Genomic DNA, 20,225 nt, shown 5'->3' on the forward strand with positions numbered 1-20,225 from the left:
ACAATGGATGTCCCTGCCAGTTGTTTCTTAATTATTCAGTTATTCTTTTATTATTCCTTAATTTACACATATCATGACAAAACACTGGTGGTGTATGGTAATGCTGCAGAGTTTGAAGGAAGTGTTCAAAGTGGTATATGATAAGATGATATGAACTATTATCCTCAGGGTGAAATTACACAGCTATAGTGTTTTGTAAAAGTAATGGGTTGAATTTTGAGCCAAAAATCAAACAGCCTCTATTTACATTCGATTTAGACCTATTATTGGAGCTAATTAACTTGGGTCATGATTTATTGATTTAGGATTTCAATGAGTGGTTGAATAAAAAAAAAATGTAAAAGCTGCACAATTCAATATGGGGTTATTCTCATTTTAAATGTCGTATATATTACGGTCTTCAGTCTCTGGAGACATTCACATGAATTTAAATGTGTATGTTACTGTTATCAGTTAATTATAACGCTAACTCGGTTCTCATGCGCCACGCATGGATTATAATTCTACCCGGAAGTTTGGTAGTGTAGGAATTTCCGGTTACGTCAGGGCGTCAGGACACCATTAGAGCTGCAGCTGATTTGAGAGAAACAACAACAAAAACGGGCTAACTGACAGCGCTCTCATAAGTGACAGTCCGCTCTGAGCCAGACAACGAGGCCTCAAATCTGGAAGCGTAACCTTAATTTCCCACCCGGAGCTCCGCCGGCTTCTAACCACGGCCGCTCTCGGTGAGGAAACTCTGGCCTCCGCTTCCTCCTCCTCCGACTCGGACACCGGCGGAGCGTCGCCGCCCCCGCGGAAGAAGCACCGAGCCTCGGCGGCGGAGGGAGCAGGAGAGCCCGGGGCTTCAGCAGTTTTAACAGGCCTGTCGGGAATTGTTTTGGGACTTGCTGCTCACTCTCCGCACTCTCAAGCCACCTCTGCCATCCACTTTAACCGAAGTGTCGTCAACAACCTCAGCAGCAGCATGCAGGCAAACGGAGCAGGACAGGGACAAGAATCTACAGAGCTCTCCTGCCTCAACAGCGCACAAAACGGGGAGTCATCCTCGGCCGGAGGAAGCCACTCCAACGGACTGCTCTCCAGCACAGACAACGGGAACAGCGTCGGCACCAGCAACGGCTCTTCAACCGGCCCCGTGTCGGGGACTTCGGCTTCCTCTGCGGCCTCGGGCTCGGAGGTCGGCGGCTCTCTGAAGAAGAAAAAACGACTATCGCAGGCGGAGGAAGATGTCATACGATTAATAGGGCAACATCTCCACGGGCTGGGGCTGAAGTAAGTTTATTCAGACTCGGGGGGTGTAGGGGGTGGGGGGGCCTAACGTACGAAAACACATATAAATACGTTAAAGTTAAGAAGTGGAATCCACCTCGCTGGGGTTTCGAGTGAAACACGAATTAGCAGATGGCAAAAGCGCTGTTTGGTGCGCTTAACAGACAAACATGGGGGGATGGGGCAGTTAGCCTGAGAGCTCGGCAGAAAGAAGGGGTCCATCTTGCACAATAACAGTTGGCTTGATGGCTAACAGAGGCTCGCTGCTGAGGTGTTATGTCCTGACATTAAACCCCCTCACACACGCATTAATCACAGTTTAACGTGTGGCTGTTTTTGTTTTTTTTAACGAATCCAATCCGTAAGTTAAAGGATGATTCGTAAACCGCGATGCATTTATTCACGTTATAGATTTCGCACTAAATAAAAGCCATTACATAATCTAACGATGTCTTTTTTTTTATGGTTTATAAAAACATAACGTTATTGTCATGCGATTATTTACACTTGATTTGGCTTCCTGGCAAAACGCAAAAGGAGGATTATCGAGTTAGCGATGTAGTGTTATATTTTATTTGCGTTTCGTTGTAGGAGGAAATGTTAACGAGCGGAATGCAAATGTCGGGTTTTTCGCCCTGACGGTTTGTTGTTTTTTTCATAATTTCCTCGCTGTGTGTGTGTGTGCTTTTTTTAAATTATTTTTTTCACATGGCCGTGTCGATGCCACACTAATAGTTCTGCCACACTGAACCAAGCAGCGTGGTTATGAAAACCGACATGGTTATTTTCGTATTCCGACTTCGCTGTATTTGCACATCCGGAGCTGTCATTTTCTCAAGTTGTTTATCTATCCAAATGCTTCACCATTTTTATCCAGCCGTCTCCTGAACGCGATCACTTCTTTGTCCTGGATTAAAAACTTCTACATTTTAACGCTGTCACTGTTGTCGGCGCAATGTGTCAACAGCCAAGTCACAAACGGTGACGCGCACTTATCGTGGGTTACTTATTTAAAGACGACGATCAATACTGTGGCCTGTCGACACTTCGGTGAACAGAAGCTGTTGTTGGGTTTATGGCGGCGGAAGAATGCGCTTTCTGGCAGCTGTTTATTTTTTTATTTATTTTTTTAGGTGGAAGCTCTGTGTTTGAATCTAATTATAGCGTAGCGGGGTTTTGGAGAAATGTATCTAACGTAAGCACGCAACGTGTCCGCGGTGGCCAGATCCATGACATGCAGTGAAGTGTAGCTGCCATTACAGGGCATTATTAAAAAAAACAGCTTAACATGGCAATGTTTATAAGGAGGGAGGGAGGGAGGGAGGGAGGGGGGAGAGATGCATGACATTGGCTGGTAGGAAACAGAGCCCCTACACTTCAGCTGAGGAAATGCACGAGAAATCAGTGTTGCAGCCAGCTGGATGAGAGGCTGAACACAGCTGCTGCGCCACTCCATTGATACCTGAGAATGATGTCATCATGCTGGAGGTGTCAGCCACCCACCATCCCCATCCCCAACCCACTTTCATTATCTCTCTCTCACTCATCTCAGCAGACGTGTCTGTGGTGGCGTTTGTGGAGTGTGTTCGGACAGATGGTCATGGTTCATGGTTCATGGTTGGCAGCCTGAGAGGATGATATCATCTGCAGTGGGAGCTCTGTTGGTGAACCGCCTACTGTCCTCAGATAATACTCTGGTTACAAAGCCACTCGGGCTGGCTTCCGCCCGGACATCGGCGGCCATGAACCCGACTTCATTCCATTGTCAGAAAATTGCGTTCTCGATATTCACGGTGTTAAGATGATTGCTGCGTATCTGCCGGTTACCCATTTGCTCTCCTTTGAAACATGGCCGAGTGACAGTGGAAAGATATAATAGGTGATGAGATAATCGAGAAAAGTTGAATAGTCTGCCTAGAAACACCACTTTATATAATCATGATGAGCCAACGTTGTTTCATCATACTAATGAGCCAGCATTTGCTTAATCCCATTTAACTCTGAATTATTGTCTTTGCACTTTATTCTTAAGATAAATAAGATTTTTTTTTTTAAAGCTATTTTCTCACTTGTATTTTGTCTATATTAACTTCTATATTATTATTCTCTCTGTGTCCCTGCAGTCAGACGGTGGACCTGCTGATGCAGGAGTCGGGCTGCCGACTGGAACACTCCTCAGCTACCAGATTCCGCAACCATGTCATGGAGGGAGAGTGGGACAAGGTGAGTGTTGGGTTACCACGGCACACACCTTGATGGACAGGGAATTGGTGACCAAGAGGGTCCTTGCGCTACTGTAAGATGTAGAGCTTGTTTGCTCGGTCCAGAAAACCGCCATGCAAATCTCTTTGCGGGTTGTCGTGTATTTTATAGACAAAAGCACATTTTATTCCTGTAAGAGTGTTAAAGGACACCTTGGAAAACATAAGCCATGTGTTTTTATAGTGGTCTGCATTGAGCCACAGTTGCACATGCTAATATTAATATTTGTTCTGTGTTGTACACGTGTTATACACATTTCAGTGCAACTGTTTTCTTGACTAACAGGTCTTACTGTTAACTTGATTTTTGACTTTTGTAACTGCCACTTATAGAGCACGCAGCTTTTGTTGAAGCTCTTTAACCCTCAAGCACATAGTTAATGTATTTTATGTCACGGATTGTTGACGCAACAATGAAAATCTGCCTCTCATTATTAATGCTGAGAGCCCAGAGAAAAATCTGACTTCTGGTGGTTGAATAGGACAGCCAACGGGTCTTCCATAATTAAGGAACTGTGTACGGTTGAATACAACTTCTCTTTGTTGTTATACCTGAAGCAAAATGATAAGGCACATGCCCCTTAATTTTACAAAAGAATATCCAATCACACCTGAACACCTGAAGCATAGCAGAGTGTTCCTGCAGGATGTTGTGAGGGCTAAATCAACAGTCTCCGCTCCATTACCCTGTTCTGCAGCAGAATAACTCATTATTAAAAAAGCACACTTCCCATCAAAAATGACATTGTGAATCTTCTGGAATAATGACCCTATGTTAAAGGGTGGCATATTAACACCAGCACTAAGCCAAAATGGAGGGACTTTTTTGGATGTGGCATGTAGCAACCTCTGTTTTGATTCCCAAAGTCTAGTTTCTCTACTAGCAACGTGGTACACGAGAGACATACAGATGTTTTGTTGTCTTTTATAATCCCAACACATGGACATCAGACTCATTGTCGTACCCTCAATGTACTCCTCTTAACCCTCCTGTTACCTTCACATTTACTAACATATTTTACCCTCGGGGTCAATTTGACCCCAGCAATTAAAACCTCCAGAAAATTATTAGAATTAATATTGTTTCCCAAGTTTAAGTGTGAGGTACTTTTTGTTTGTTTGTTGACTACCTAAATAGCCCTTTAAATATATAAAAAAATTGATATTTCTTATATGTTTGACACAGTGAAAAATAGCCTGGGGTCAAATTGACCCCAAAGAACACTGATGTTAAACATTGAATGGGGTCCAATTGACCCTAAAGGTAACAGGAGGGTTAAACAAGAAAGAAGAAGTCAACCATAAGATCTGTGTTGCTGCTTGTGTGATTAGTTTTGTGTTCTCTTGTGCATACATGGAAACTGCTGAGCTGACCATTTCTCTCTCTCTCTCTGTCTCTCCCCTCCATCACTCTCCCTTTTGTTTTGATCCAGGCTGAGAATGATCTCAATGAGCTGAGAGCACTGATGCATTCTCCCAATGCTATTGTGGTAAGCTCCCCTCACACTGAATGACAGCCGGTCGGTTAGAAGGCACAACTAGAGGTTCTAGAACGGTGCCGTTAGAATGGAGGGCTGCGGGTTCTTGTTGTGGAACACCGAGCGCTAAATAAAATGTTCTGGATGACAACCGCGGCATGGAAACACCATTAGTCATGGAATTATTGCATAGTTTGGTTATTTTAAGCCAAATATGGTTCCTTTTTAGTTTTTTCCCTTAGATTTATTACATTTAATAGACCTGTTTCATGTTATTGATTGATTCAATTTATATGATGTGTATTCCTTGTATCTAGAGCCGTACTGGTTGGCTGATCTCGGGGTGTTGAGGATATATTGTATGAAAGCAGATGCCTAACAAGAAAATTGCAGTATAGAAATGCCCAAATATGTTTGAAATAGTTAGAGTTCTCTGTAAAATACATTGTCCACTAGAGATTACTGAGTTTATGGTCTTCAATTTCAATGGTGAAAGAGTTCATAATATACAATTGTCCCTATTATAACTAATTAGAGAATACTTTTTTTTTTAAATGTTTATGTTTTTGTGAATTCAATTCAGTTTATTTGTATAGCCCAATTTCACAAATTACAAATGTGTCTCGGAGTGCTTTACAATCTGTACACATAGACATCCCTGTCCCAAAACATCACATCGGATCAGGAAAAACTCCCAAATAACCCTTCAGGGGGGAAAAAAGGGAAGAAACCTTCAGGAGAGCAACAGAGGAGGATCCCTCTCCAGGATGGACAGATGCAATAGATGTAATGTGTACAGAAGGACAGATTTAGAGTTAAAATACATCCAATGAATATGACAGAGTGTATGAATAGTTCATAGTAGGCGTATTCCACGATGGAGACCTCCACGATCCATCAGGCAGATGGAGGTAGAGAGGAGGAGTGGGTGGAGTCTCAACAGTGGGCGGAGTCTCAACAGAACAGTGGCGTAGTCAGGAGCAGGAATTCCACGACCCAGACCTCGATGATCCATCAGGCAGATAGGATCTATGCCGTCTCATAGGGTCCGATGACCCCATGAGACGTGAAGTCACAAGGACTCCGGGGAGAAAGCAGAGTTAGTAACGTGTGATTGAGAGATGAAAATTCATCCCTAAGGAGAGAAAAGAGGAGAGAGGTGCTCAGTGCATCCTAAACGTCCCCCGGCAGCTATAAGCCTATAGCAGCATATCAAGGGGCTGGACCTGGTGAACCTGATTCAGCCCTAACTATAAGCTCTGTCAAAGAGGAAGGTCTTAAGTCTACTCTTAAATGAGGTGACTGTGTCTGCCTCCCGGACTGAAGGTGGAAGCTGGTTCCATAAAAGAGGAGCTTGATAACTAAAGGCTCTGGCTCCCATTCTACTTTTTAAGACTCTAGGAACTACAAGTAGTCCCGCATTTAGTGAGCGTAGCTCTCTAGTGGGGCAATATGGTACTACAAGCTCCTTAAGATATGATGGTGCATCACCAATCAAGGCTTTGTACATTAAGAGAAGAATTTTAAAAGTGATTCTTGATTTTACTGGGAGCCAGTGCAGAGCAGCTAGTGCAGGAGTGATGTGATCTCTGAAGAAAGGATGATCAGCCAATACACTGGGGTGTCTCAGTCCCACACTACATATTCATTCTTACTACTGCATCCAAAGTGAAAAGTGCTCAAATGAAGTGTGATCACTTCTCAGAAACTTAACCTATGCTTGCCAACCTTTTTGAGTGTGTTCTTGATCTATAAACCTAAAACTATCGTCCCAAAAGGTATTGCACATTGAAACTAGAACGGGCACTCGGTAGAGCGCATACCTTCGCATATCACAAGATTGGGCATTGAATTATGAACATGTTGGCATTAGTTGCATGCCAATTGGATACAAATTGACCGTGCTATGGTAAAAAGAAGATGTTGACCTTTTCATGACCTTGACCTTTGACCCGATTGATCCCAAAATCTAATCAAATGGTCCCCGGATAATAACCAATCATCCCACCAAATTTCATGCGATTCGGTTTAATACTTTTTGTGTTATGCGAGGAACACGCATACAAATAAATAAATACACGGCGATCAAAACAATAACCTTCCGCATTTTCAATGCGAAGGTAAAAAAGGAACAACTCAAAGCAGGGAGAAATGAACCGTGCTCATAAAAAGATGGCGTCAGGAACGTCTGTGCGCCAAAGTTAAATAGAACATCTATTAAAAAAAGGCCTCTTTGCAGACTTGACACCCGGTAATGTAAACGTTGCCGCGATATGGTTTCCTGTGAAGATGTGCAGAATAATCCACACGAACTGCACAGTTTTGGGAAATGGGGCTAATTAGCCCCAGCTAGCATGCTAATTAGGGGACGAGACGAGCTTCAGAAGCGGTCCCATGCGTCTCGGAGGCCTGCCGCTCCGTCACGAGTCTCACTGCCGTCTCCGGTTGGCTTGTTGAGAGAATGGCTGCAGCTGTTGATTTTGAACTGTAAGTGCAGTGCGGGTAGCCATCTTAGGTCTCGAGTTGTAGCGGGTCAGTGTCGTCATCGTCCACATGGCTTTCGCCGCAGTTCCTGCAGGCACTTCGCTTCTGTCGCAAGGCCGAGTCGGAGAGTTCAGAGACGTCCGCGTTCTCGCACGCTTTTGTTTCGGAGACCTTTTGCGTGTGTTTTTTTTCTTACGCGTTCATGTGTACTAGAGTTAACTGTTGCGCCCGTCGTCAGGGCGACGGCTCCTTCTGCATACCTGAGAGGAGACGGAGACTCTTGATACCACGCGTCCTAACACTGACTGCTGGTAAACACTCGCAAGTGCTCTTCAGTATGAAGGAAGTCGGCTACATGTCTTAGCAACGTCTATACATGTGTTCTGAATGAAAATACGACGCCACACTTTTGTACTTTGAGGGCAATTTACTTTTTTTTAAAAAATCATTTACATTTTAATTAATGCACGTGTCCAATCGAATCTCTGTAGCCACCCGGCAAATGTTTCTCTTTGAGCACATCGGAGGGCTTTCTTTCTGTACTTTTCTTTTATATTGAAAGTAGGCATCAATTATACATTTACAGATGTCTTTCAGACAATTGACATTGCATGTGCATATTTTTAGATGATACTCCTTTTAGTTCTACATATTTATAGCAAAAAGTGTAAAACATAGGATAATTGTTGTTTATCCTTAAAGAGATGGAAACAAACAATGTATGAACAGGGAGTGATTTATTCTCTATTGTAGATTCATTCATTTTTGAAAATAAAATCAGGTCTACGGTGTTACGTACACTACCGTTCAAAAGTTTGGGATCACTTAGAAATGTCCTTATTTTTCAAAGAAAAGCACTGTTTTTTTTTAATTTTTCAATTTTAACATTAGATCAATCAGAAATACACTCTATACATTGTTAATGTGGTAAATGACTATTCTAGGTGGAAACGTCTGGTTTCTAATGAAATATCTCCAGAGGTGTATAGAGGCCCATTTCCATCAACTATCACTCCAGTGTTCTAATGGTACATTGTGTTTGCTAATCGCCTTAGAAGACTAATGTCTGATTAGAAAACCCTTGAAAACCCTTGTGCAATTATGTTAGCACAGCTGAAAACAGTTATGATGGAGATATAAGCTATAAAACTGGCCTTCCTTTGAGCTAGTTGATTATCTGGAGCATCACATTTGTGGGTTCGATAAGACTCTCAAAATGGCCAGAAAAAAAGAACTTTCATGTGAAACTCGCCAGTCTATTCTTGTTCTTAGAAATGAAGGCTATTCCATGCGAGAAATTGCAAAGAAACTGAACATTTCCTACAGCGGTGTGTACTACTCCCTTCAGAGAACAGCACAAACGGGCTCTAACCAGAGCAGAAAGAGAAGTGGGAGGCCCCGGTGCACAACTCGGCAAGAAGACAAGTACATTAGAGTCTCTAGTTTGAGAAATAGACCCCTCACAGGTCCTCAACTGGCAGCTTCTTTAAATGGTACCCGCAACACGCCAGTGTCAACGCCGACAGTGAAGAGGCGACTCCGGGATGCTGGCCTTCTAGGCAGAGTGGCAAAGAAAAAGCCATATCTGAGACTGGCCAATAAAAAGAAAAGATTGGTATGGGCAAAAGAACACAGGCATTGGTCTGTGGAAGATTGGAAAAGGTGTTCTGGACAGATGAATCCAAGTTTGAGGTGTTTGGATCACACAGAAGAACATTTGTGAGACGCAGAACAAGTGAAAAGATGCTGGAAGAGTGCCTGACACCATCTGTCAAGCATGGTGGAGGTGATGTGATGGTCTGGGGCTGCTTTGGTGCTGGTAAAGTGGGAGATTTGTACCAGGTAAAAGGGATTTTAAATAAGGAAGGCTATCACTCCATTTTGCAACGCCATGCCATACCCTGTGGGCAGCGCTTGATTGGAGCCAATTTCCTCCTCCAACAGGACAATGACCCAAAGCACACCTCCACATTGTGCAAGAACTATTTAGGGAAGAAGCAGGCAGCTGGTATGCTGTCTGTAATGGAGTGGCCAGCACAGTCACCAGATCTCAACCCCATTGAGCTGTTGTGGGAGCAGCTTGACCGTATGGTCCGCAAGAAGTGCCCATCAAGCCAATCCAACTTGTGGCAGGTGCTTCAGGAAGCGTGGGGTGACATTTCAACAGATTACCTCAACAAATTAACAGCTAGAATGCCAAAGGTCTGCAATGCTGTAATTGCTGCAAAAGGAGCATTCTTTGACGAAAGCAAAGTTTGAAGAAAAAAATGAATACTTCAAATACAAATCATTATTTCTAACCTTGTCAATGTCTTGACTATATTTTCTATACATTTTGCAAATCATTTGATAAATAAAAGTGTGAGTTTTCATGGAAAACACGAAATTGTCTGGGTGATCCCAAACTTTTGAACGGTAGTGTACGTGATACACTGGTAATGTGTAAATTTCATATGGGGTATTTTCTTAAATATGTGTGATATATGATTTTAGATATTATCGCATTGTTCAGCTATAACACATGAAACTTGAAGCTGTTTATGTCCTTCTATCGTCACGCAGAACAGCTGTTGTTGAAATCGCTTCTGATCAATAACAAAGGGAAACTTGACGCCGCAGTATGAGCTTGTTTGTCATTCTTTTCTTCCTTTAAAAAAATCTCTTCTCTGTTCTTATGACTCACTCCTCCTTAGCGTATGAAGTTCCTGTTGCTGCAGCAGAAGTACCTCGAATATCTGGAGGATGGCAAAGTCCTGGAGGCTCTGCAGGTGCTGCGGGGCGAGCTGACGCCTCTCAAGTTCAACACGGATCGCATCCACGTACTCAGCGGGTACGGCTCCACACACACACACACACTTAGATACCTTTGTAATCACTAATTATACAGCAACCACCTCTCAGCCAAGAACAGAGCCAGGGTTTTATTGGAGGCTGCTTAGTCATTGGAATGGAATACAGCAATGTTTTAACCAGTCAAATCCACTGTGAAAATAATATGCTCATATGTGTTTTTCAATGTTGCCACACAGTTACTGTTTATCAAGTTTGCACAATTATTTTGCGATAGGATGCCTGTTTCTGTTAGAGGTGTGTATGTATCTTCTATCGTGAGGGAAAGCATGACTATTGACATGAATCATGTAGTTTAACCCTCCTGTTACCTTTACATTTACTAACATATTTTACCCTCGGGGTCAATTTGACCCCAGCAATTAAAACCTCCAGAAAATTATTTGAATTAATATTGTTTCCCAAGTTTAAGTGTGAGGTACTTTATGTTTGTTTGTTGACTACCTAAATAGCCCTTTAAATATATAAAAAAGTTGATATTTCTTATATGTTTGACAGTGAAAAACAGCCTGGGGTCAAATTGACCCCAAAGAACACCGACATTAAACATTGAATGGGGTCAAATTGACCCTAAAGGTAACAGGAGGGTTAAAAGGAAAGAATCCTGACTGATTATGTGTTTGTCCTGTACTGCGCCTGTAAGTTTGATTGCTTTCAAGCGACTTTCCTCGGATCAGTATTCCCCCATGATCTCCAGTTTGTAGATAATTCGGGCGTCCAGTATACACGTCCTACGATGGAGCGTTCCGCCGAAATACTCGCCGAGGTTGTCGGCAGCTACGGGGTCATCGACCACACGACCTGATCAATGCACAGTTCGCCGTGCGCTCGGCAAACGCGTTCCTGCGATCAATCATCTGCGCTGGCGACAAGCCCGCGCGTCTCCACCGACTGTCGCTCGATTGACAGAATTGATCTGTCGGTGTATTTCTGTCGGCTCGCTCCTCCAAAAAAATATCCTCTTTCAGGAAGCGTTATTTCCGGCACGCTCATCACTATGTTGATCATAATGTGTGCCGCTGAACATCTCACTATATTTGTTGTATTTCTTCCTGTGTATGTTTTATTTGTCCGTGTCTTCCTCCAGGTACCTCATGTGTAGCCATTCTGAGGACCTGAAGGCCAAGGCAGAGTGGGAGGGCAAGGGCACGGCGTCACGCTGCAGACTGCTGGACAAATTACAGAGTGAGGCATCACGTCCATGCACTAAAACCCCTAGAGCACACACACACACACACACACACACACACACACATCGCAATAACCACAACACACACTTCTAAAATACAACGACTTGAATAACCCATACGTCTGCTTCTCTCTCTGTAGCGTACCTGCCACCGTCCGTGATGCTGCCCCCGCGGCGGATGCAGACCCTCCTGCGGCAAGCCGTGGAGCTGCAGAGGGACCGCTGCCTCTATCACAACACCAAGCTGGACAGTAATCTGGACTCGGTCTCTCTCCTCCTCGATCACGTCTGCAGCAGGTCGGTTACTGCACAGCTCGCGTGCTGAGATTTAGACAATATGAGCTGCTATTGCTGATTTTTGCACAACTAATATTTTACCCTTTGGTCTTCTTCCGCGTCACAGGAAGCAGTTCCCGTGTTACACTCAACAGATTCTGACGGAGCACTGCAACGAGGTGTGGTTCTGCAAGTTCTCAAATGACGGCACCAAACTAGCCACCGGCTCCAAAGACACTACAGTCATTATTTGGCAAGTGGACCCGGTGAGTGTGGAAAAAAATAATGACTCCCTTTTTTTCTTTATAATTTTTTAATGGGTCTGTGCACAGCTAAAATTCTTATATTACATTTATCTGACTCTAAGCAACTTACAATCATATTACATTCATACACCTAGACCAGGGGTTAGGAACCTTTTTGACTGGGAGAGCCATAAAAGCCAAATATTTCTAAATATATTTCATTGAGAGCCATATCGTATTTTTAACTTATCAACGATCAATAACAGACGTTTAGTTTAATAAAAGAACAAAGACGTCTTTAAGTAAAGGGACCTTAAATTACTTCTGCTGTAATCTGGCGCGATAGAGAAAATTACAGGGTGGCGGGCGGAGATTTTTTTTTTTTCAACTTAAAATTGTCTGGGAGCCATATGCCGTCACCGGAAGAGCCATATATGGCTCGCGAGCCATAGGTTCCCGACCTCTGACCTAGACAGAACTACAGGGAGAAATTTAGGGTCAAGTGTCTTGCTCAAGGACACATCGACTAGAGCGGGGATCGAAACGCCGACCTCTTGATCTCGACAAAATATGAACCCTGGGCCAAATGATGTTCTAGAATTTAGTCCATTCACAGAAGTAGCTCGTCCTCCAGGTTCTTTTGTGCTGGCTCAGACCTCATAAATGCTTTTTTAAGAACTCTTTTGAATTAACTGCACCTTTTGACATGGAATGAGGACACATTATTTGTCGTGCTGACTGGACTCTGGACTCTTACACTGTTCCTTTAGTAATTTAAGTGGCCAAACATTCTATTCAACCACCAGAAGTCTGATTATTCTCTGGGCTCTCAACATTAATAATAAGAGGCCGATTTTAATTTGTTCTGTCAACAATACATGACATGAAATACGACAATTATGAGCTTGTTGGTTAAAGAGCTTCAACAAAGCTACGTGCTCTATAATTGGCAGTTACCAAGTCAAAAAGCAAGTCAACAGGAATCTCTTTGAATGACTCCCTCTGTGCGTGAGAATTAAATGTCATCATAATCCTCTTCATCCTGTCTTTGTGTAGGAGAGCCACCAGTTGAAGCTGCTGCGGACCCTTGAGGGTCATGCATACGGCGTTTCCTATTTAGCCTGGAGTCCCGACGACACCTACCTGATCGCCTGTGGCCCCGACGACTGCTCTGAGCTGTGGCTCTGGAACGTCCAGGTGACCTTTATACGCGTTTCATACCCCACTGCATGTAATCTCGTACTTGTGATTTATTTTTAAACGACACATTTTCCCATGTGCCAGCCCCATTTGTCATGGAAACATGAACAAAACTAGAACGGGCACTCGGTAGAGCGCATACCTTCGCATATCACAAGATTGGGCATTGAATTATGAACATGTTGGCATTAGTTGCATGCCAATTGGATACAAATTGACCGTGCTATGGTAAAAAAAGATGTTGACCTTTTCATGACCTTGACCTTTGACCCGAGCAATCCCAAAATCTAATCAAATGGTCCCCGGATAATAACCAATCATCCCACCAAATTTCATGCGATTCGGTTTAAAACTTTTTTTGTTATGCGAGGAACACGCATACAAATAAATAAATAAATACACGGCGATCAAAACTTAACCTTCCGCATTTTCAATGCGAAGGTAATTAATCTGATCGGTGATGTGAAAGACTTGAACTGTTTTCATTCGGTAAAGAGAAGACAAGCCGTACGCCTCCCATGGATACTCTGTCGGCTGTGTGTATTCGATGACCTCTCCTCCCATCCCCTTTCCTGTCATTTTATCCACCCCTCCCCCACTCTTACTTAATGTTTATTCTTGCTGTCTTCCCCACCCCCACCCCTATTTTTTTTTTTCTCCTCGTGTTTTTTCAACCGCCTCGGCCGATCCCCTTGATGAGCAGACGGGGGAGCTGCGGACCAAAATGTCCCAGTCCCATGAAGACAGTCTGACCAGCGTGGCGTGGAACCCTGATGGCAAACGCTTCGTCACCGGAGGACAGCGGGGACAGTTTTATCAGTGTGTAAGTGGATTTTGCCCAAAGAGTTTTGTTCTGATGGGATGTGTTGAGCCAGTAAATGCCTCCGATATTTATGTCGTCCATTTTATTTTCAGTATTTATTTCTTTGCACACTTGACTTGTATAGAATATATTGTATATATTTCTGTGTAAGTGCTTCGTGGGAGGCAAATTCCTTGTTCATGAAGATATATATTTATATATAATTGGATCTTTCTATATATTGATTCTCCAGCCACGAACCTGGTGAACCATAATGAGAACTTTTTTTATTTTTAGCACATTTATTTGAGGAAGGGTTTGGTGAGGTTAATGTAATGTGTTTATCTAGGTGTGCTTCACACCACTGTGTATAATTGATGTGTGTGTATGTTGGAAATTAATATTTGAATTTATTTCTCACATTTAAAAAAAAGCTGCAGAAATGGCTGAGAAATAACCTCAGTAGAAAAGCCCAAATGTACCGCTGCTTCGTTGGTGTCGTGTGACAAACCTGTCACTTTGTCAGTGGAAGAAAAGCCATTATATCTTCCTCAAACTTTGCTTTTTAATAATGTGTTTGATTGTTGCCCTGTGTTGGCCCCTGTGCAGAAAGTGAGAGCATCTGACCGGTCCTACACGGTCCCCATATATTATGTCCATGTCGAGAATAAAAGCTGAAGGATGTGCTGTCTGTGTTGTCAGGACCTGGACGGTAACTTGTTGGACTCCTGGGAGGGCGTGAGAGTGCAGTGCCTGTGGTGCCTGGGTGATGGCAGAGCAGTGCTGGCCTCAGACACCCACCAACGTATCCGGGGGTACAACTTCGAGGACCTTACGGACAGAAACATGTAAGTACAGTAGATGAAAATACAACACATCCAGCCAAAGGAGTTTGATTATTTAAAGCCCCTCCCCCCTGACTGCCTGTGTCTTGTTTACGTGTCCCCTACAGAGTTCAGGAGGACCACCCCATTATGTCTTTTACTGTTTCAAAGAACGGAAGATTAGCTTTGTTAAATGTAGCAACTCAGGTAAGCTTTCCGACTAACTCCACTGTCCTCAATCTTGTGAGTGTATCGGCTTCTAAAGAACACTTTGTTTTTGAGAAACACGATGCCGGACGTTTCAGCAGTTAAAGTTTCCTGCTACCTTTTTTTTTTTTTTGCAGGGAGTGCACCTGTGGGACCTTCAGGACCGGGTGCTGGTGAGGAAATACCAAGGTGTGACCCAGGGCTTCTACACCATCCACTCCTGCTTTGGAGGACACAACGAAGACTTCATTGCCAGTGGCAGCGAAGGTACAGACACGTCGACGGGGAAAACAGTACGGCTCGTTGTGAGAAAGCGAAGTGCTTCGACGGGCCCTGGTGCCTTTTTTTTTTACTCTCGTTGTGAGGATATTGGGAGTCAAAGGATCTTGCCGTGTTTGGTTTGTGTTCAGTCAAAACGCAGAGCGCATTTCAAGTCTTCGCTCAGCTGATTTCCAGCTGATCTGTGTAATCTGTGTGTTACAGCGTGTTGCATATGATCACTGCTAATTAATGTAGTATTAAATCGTATGAACACACTTCACATAGCTTTTTTTCTTGGCAGTGATTTGGAATATATACACTACCGTTCAAAAGTTTGGGGTCACTTAGAAATGTCTTTATTTTTCAAAGAAAAGCACTGTTTTTTCAATAAAGATAACATTAATCAAAAATCCACACTATACATTGTTAATGTGGTAAATGACTATTCTAGGTGGAAACGTCTGGTTTCTAATGAAATATCTCCAGAGGTGTGTAGAGGCCCATTTCCATCAACTATCACTCCAGTGTTCTAATGGTACATTGTGTTTGCTAATCGCCTTAGAAGACTAATATCTGATTAGAAAACCCTTGTGCAATTATGTTAGCACAGCTGAAAACAGTTATGCTGGTGATATAAGCTATACAACTGGCCTTCCTTTGAGCTTGAAGTTTGAAGAACAAAATTAATACTTCAAATATTAATCATTATTTCTAACCTTGTCAATGTCTTGACTATATTTTCTATTACATTTTCAATTCATTTGATAAATAAAAGTGAGTTTTCATGGAAGACACGGAATTGTCTGGATGACCCCAAACTTTTGAACGGGAGTGTATATTTTGTTCCTCTTTTATATTTCTGCTCTGTAATTATCCATGTGTTCTCATATCTCTCTCGTCATTGTCCTGAGAATACTTACTTCCACTTGCTTTGTGCTTCTCTCATCCGTCCCCTTCTCTCCGCAGACCACAAAGTGTACATCTGGCACCGGCGGGGCGAACTTCCCATCGCTGAGCTAACGGGCCACACGCGCACCGTTAACTGTGTGAGCTGGAACCCGGCCATCCCGGGACTCATGGCTTCCGCCTCAGACGACGGCACAGTGCGTGTCTGGGGTCCTGCTCCCTTTCTCGACTCACAAGACGCGGACGGACTCAACGGTAACTGCCAAATCATCGTCGGCATAACAACAACAGCTTTATGTTGAAACTTGTTCTAAAATTACAAAGTGTCTCTAGAATTTACTTCATCTTCTTCTTTTCTTTCTTTCTTTTTTGCTCTCCCCAGAAAACTGCAGTAACATGGACAGTTGATGGTCACTTATGGAGCAGATGACGTCTCTCTTTAACAACAATCCAAGAATCCAAGAAGAAAACAAAATCTAAACGGGCAAAACAAAAAATCCAACGCCAACCGAAAAGCAAGACACGAATAACAAATGAAAAAAAAAAATCATCAAGACGAAACAAGAAAAACAAAAGTGAGAGAAATTTGTCTCCTTACTGGCCTCGAGAAAAAAACGGCGGAGGGGATGGCGGACCGTCTGAAAATGTCAGGTCCTCAACTAAAACCTGATCCCCCTGACCAAGAGGGAAACCAGTCAATACCCAGCGGGATACAACCGCCATCCACCGGTGAGCTGGAACGGCTGTTCTCCTCCTCCAACTCCTCCTCCCCCCCCCCCCATCTCGCTGCATGGTCACCAGCCATGCCAGGTCCTCGCAGAGTTTCCCAGGAAACCCACGTCCACCTTGACCTCTGAGGTCCCGCCTCCAGACGGACGTCGCAGACCAGCCGTCCACCATCGGCCCACATCCGTCTGCCCGTTTGTCTCTCGCGTCACCTGTGTAACGTCTCCGTGGACATGGGCGGGGGTGTTGTTGGGGGAGGACGGTGCATAGGGGGGGATATGGCGACTCATCTGTATGTGTGTTCTCCTCTTCCCCCACTCTCTTGCTATATTCTTCGCATTCGACCTGTTGGGACAATGGCTGAAAATCCACCGTGAAAACACCGACCGACCAGCTGACAACGAACACACACACAAAGAAAAAAAAAAGGCTATGCTAAATGTTGGATTTTTTTTTATAGTAGTCATAGCGTAATTCTCATTTAAGAGGTGAATCTTAGCTCAAGTAGTGCCCGTGGAAAGCTTTAGCGTGAAGATTCCACTTTGTGTTTCTCGACATTAGGAAAAACAAACTTTTTAATTCCTTAATTTAACTTCTCACAAGGACGGTCGCTGTAATGTCTCCAGCCCCCCCCCTCCGCCTCCCCCTCCCCCGACCCCTCCGTCGAGCTAGCTACCGCACAACTCCATTACATCTGCCTGAGAGGAGATGGACGGAGGGATTCCCAGTTCACATATCAACGGTGGGGGGGTTTCCACCGTCGGGACGCGCATACGGTGACCTTACTCAAAAGACACGCTTTCGGATGTGAAAGAGTTCAAGTGCAACTAGGATTGCACACCGGTGACTGCTGTCCCTCCTCTCTGTGTGTCTGTGTGTGTGTGTGTGTGTGTGTGAGAGAGTGAGTGAGAGCGCAATTATGCATGCACACATTAGTGTGAGTTAACATTTGTGGGTGCAGGTTTAATTGCCGCGTGTTTTTTTGTATGTGTTCAATTCACACCAGCAGAAGGTTCACCCCCCTCACCCCTCCCCCGCCCCTCCTCCTCCTCCCTTGTGCGCCTAATCCCATAGTAAAATTGTAAAGAGGATTTTAAACCAATTCTAAGTTATCCAAAACCCCATCGGGACCTCTATCTGTGGAACAAACGATACTTGAGAGAGAGACATTTTGTAAAGGCAAATCTTTTCTTTAATCCGGGGCTTTAATTTTTACATTAGGATTTTTTTCCTCCTTGCCACGCGGCATTCGAACGGCACTGAGTTATCGCCCCTGTGGGTAAAAAAAGAAAAAGAATGTTTGGAAATAGAAAAAAAGAAGAAAAAAAGAGCAGTTTTGAGTGAGGCATGTTTCCAAAAAAAAGTTGTAAAACTGTTGCGTTATTAGCAAAAGGTCATTTCATATGAGAAGTTAATGATTGTAATTACTGAACGAGAGGCACCAATAACCAGAACCACGCTGAACCCACAACGTTCGGGAGTGTTGTTACGATCCTAAAACACACACACACACACACAAACTGCCTTCCTGTTCATACAGTTGCACACAAACCTTCAGTATGTATGACACCACCCTCACACACACCCTCACACACACCCCAACCCACACCCTCCACTGCACTTCGAGTGGTCTTTTCGCTCGCTCGCTTCTACCGCAACGGCATGAATCCATGAGCTTCTTCTGGTCGCCTCGTTTGCTCTTTGATGGCTTGAGAGGTCGCGTTGGCAAAGACTCAAACCCCTAACCCGGAGATTGCTAAAGGAATTGAACCCTCGCCATGCCTCTACGCACCCACAAGCAGTAACTGATCATCTCGTAGGCGTTGTAGAACTGAACCGTGCCACATAAAAAGCAAAGCGGCCTGGTCTCAAGGATACCACTCTTGGGAAGTAGAGATAATTAAGTATTAACACCCCCCCCCCTCCCCCCAACCACACACAGCGTTGCTCTCCAGCCAAGTTATTCAGTGGTCAGTGCGCCATTCAAAGCTTTCTTCCTCCCTTTTTCAGGGTATGTAATGACTATTTGCTACAGACTGATATACAGTAAAAACATGTTTAAAATCAGTGCTTTTCTGTCTGTTTTTATTGAACTTTTTTGTTACTTCAATTTTTTTGTTCACATTATATCATTTTTTGGTTGACCTCTATCCCTGTATGATCATATTAAAATATAACCAGACATTTGGAGTCCTCATTTATTTTGTAGTCTTTATACCACCCCCCCCCACCCCTGTTATCATTATTTTATATATGTTTTCTTTGTTTCTTTGTATATTCAGTTAGATTTTGTTCAATCCACAACTACTATTACAAATGAATATGCACACCCATGCCAATTGGAGTGGGAAGAGTTTCTAGGAAGTGTGTTACCTACAATCAAATCAGGTTTGAACCTATACAGCCGTCGCCTTTCAAAGAGTTTCCTTCATGTGAAAATCTACTTCATCGCATGTCTGTGTAATTGACCGAAAGCTCTCTCTTGGTGTGACATTGTTGATTGATCCGACCCTTATTGAAGCCAAATCACTTGAGACACACTAGAGTTGTGTGTGTGTGTGTGTGTGTCGGGTCTGATTATTAAAAACCTGTATCTCAACTCCTGGACTGCAGAATGGACTTCCTCTTCCACACCCAACATGTCAGAAGACGAGGCGAATCGCACACATTAAAACCCCAACAAGAGTTTCAGTTAATCCCATCGCTCATGCTGTCTGTATGCAACCTTGTGTCTGCTCTTCTTTTTGTCTTCAGTTTACCAAGGGAGTTGTTTTTGATTAGAATGTGTCTTATTTCTCTCTGAGGTGATGTGGGGGTGTGGGATGCTAAGGGCTTACTGTAGCATCTCTAAATTCCTTGGGATATATGCTAGGATGGGGAAGGGGGGGGGGATTGACGTGTGGCTTTGCGTTCAATGTGTTATTTACAAAAGTGATTGTACTGTTTTGTATTGTTGTGTAGGAAAAAGTGTCATGTATGCATATTTTCAATAAAGCATTCAGGGTTTAAAAAAAGATGAAATAAAAAAAGGCCAATGGGAGTTTGATGGGACAATATGTTGCGAAGGCCCAGAGAATGTTTTCAAAGCCCATCTCTCCCACCCTTTCAATGCAAAGATGGACCCAGGTTGGCCCATAATCATTGCTTTGGGCAAAGCATGTGGCAAAGGGTCTCTAGTGGATTAAATATCTGCCAAAACTGCTTTGTATTTAGTTGTTTATAATGCAATTTCATGCACCAGACC

The 20,225-nt window shown here is 43.6% G+C and overlaps 1 protein-coding gene across 1 annotated transcript; it reads left to right on the top strand.

The window, feature by feature from the left end:
- The first annotated feature begins 529 nt into the window (after positions 1–529).
- wdr26b (WD repeat domain 26b) lies at positions 530–19,165 on the top strand. Its single transcript, XM_056428009.1, has 14 exons — positions 530–1,275; positions 3,396–3,495; positions 4,967–5,023; positions 10,189–10,325; positions 11,433–11,530; positions 11,675–11,831; positions 11,938–12,076; positions 13,112–13,252; positions 13,959–14,078; positions 14,760–14,905; positions 15,010–15,088; positions 15,226–15,355; positions 16,316–16,510; positions 16,638–19,165. Exons 1-14 carry the CDS (start codon positions 968–970, stop codon positions 16,661–16,663), a joined length of 1,833 nt encoding a protein of 610 aa, XP_056283984.1. The 5' UTR covers positions 530–967; the 3' UTR covers positions 16,664–19,165.
- Positions 19,166–20,225: the final 1,060 nt, after the last annotated feature.

Source organism: Pseudoliparis swirei, chromosome 12, assembly GCF_029220125.1.
Source record: "Pseudoliparis swirei isolate HS2019 ecotype Mariana Trench chromosome 12, NWPU_hadal_v1, whole genome shotgun sequence".
NCBI classification, from domain to species: domain Eukaryota; kingdom Metazoa; phylum Chordata; class Actinopteri; order Perciformes; family Liparidae; genus Pseudoliparis; species Pseudoliparis swirei.

What these genes read in the sequence shown, in the direction of transcription:
- wdr26b (XM_056428009.1), top strand. Translation starts at nt 968, where the DNA reads ATGCAGGCAAACGGAGCAGGACAGGGACAAGAATCTACAGAGCTCTCC. An exon ending in ACTGCTGGACAAATTACAGA is followed by an intron (nt 11,531 to 11,674) that starts GTGAGGCATCAC and finishes CTCTCTCTGTAG; the next exon opens with CGTACCTGCCACCGTCCGTG. An exon ending in CATTGCCAGTGGCAGCGAAG is followed by an intron (nt 15,356 to 16,315) that starts GTACAGACACGT and finishes TTCTCTCCGCAG; the next exon opens with ACCACAAAGTGTACATCTGG.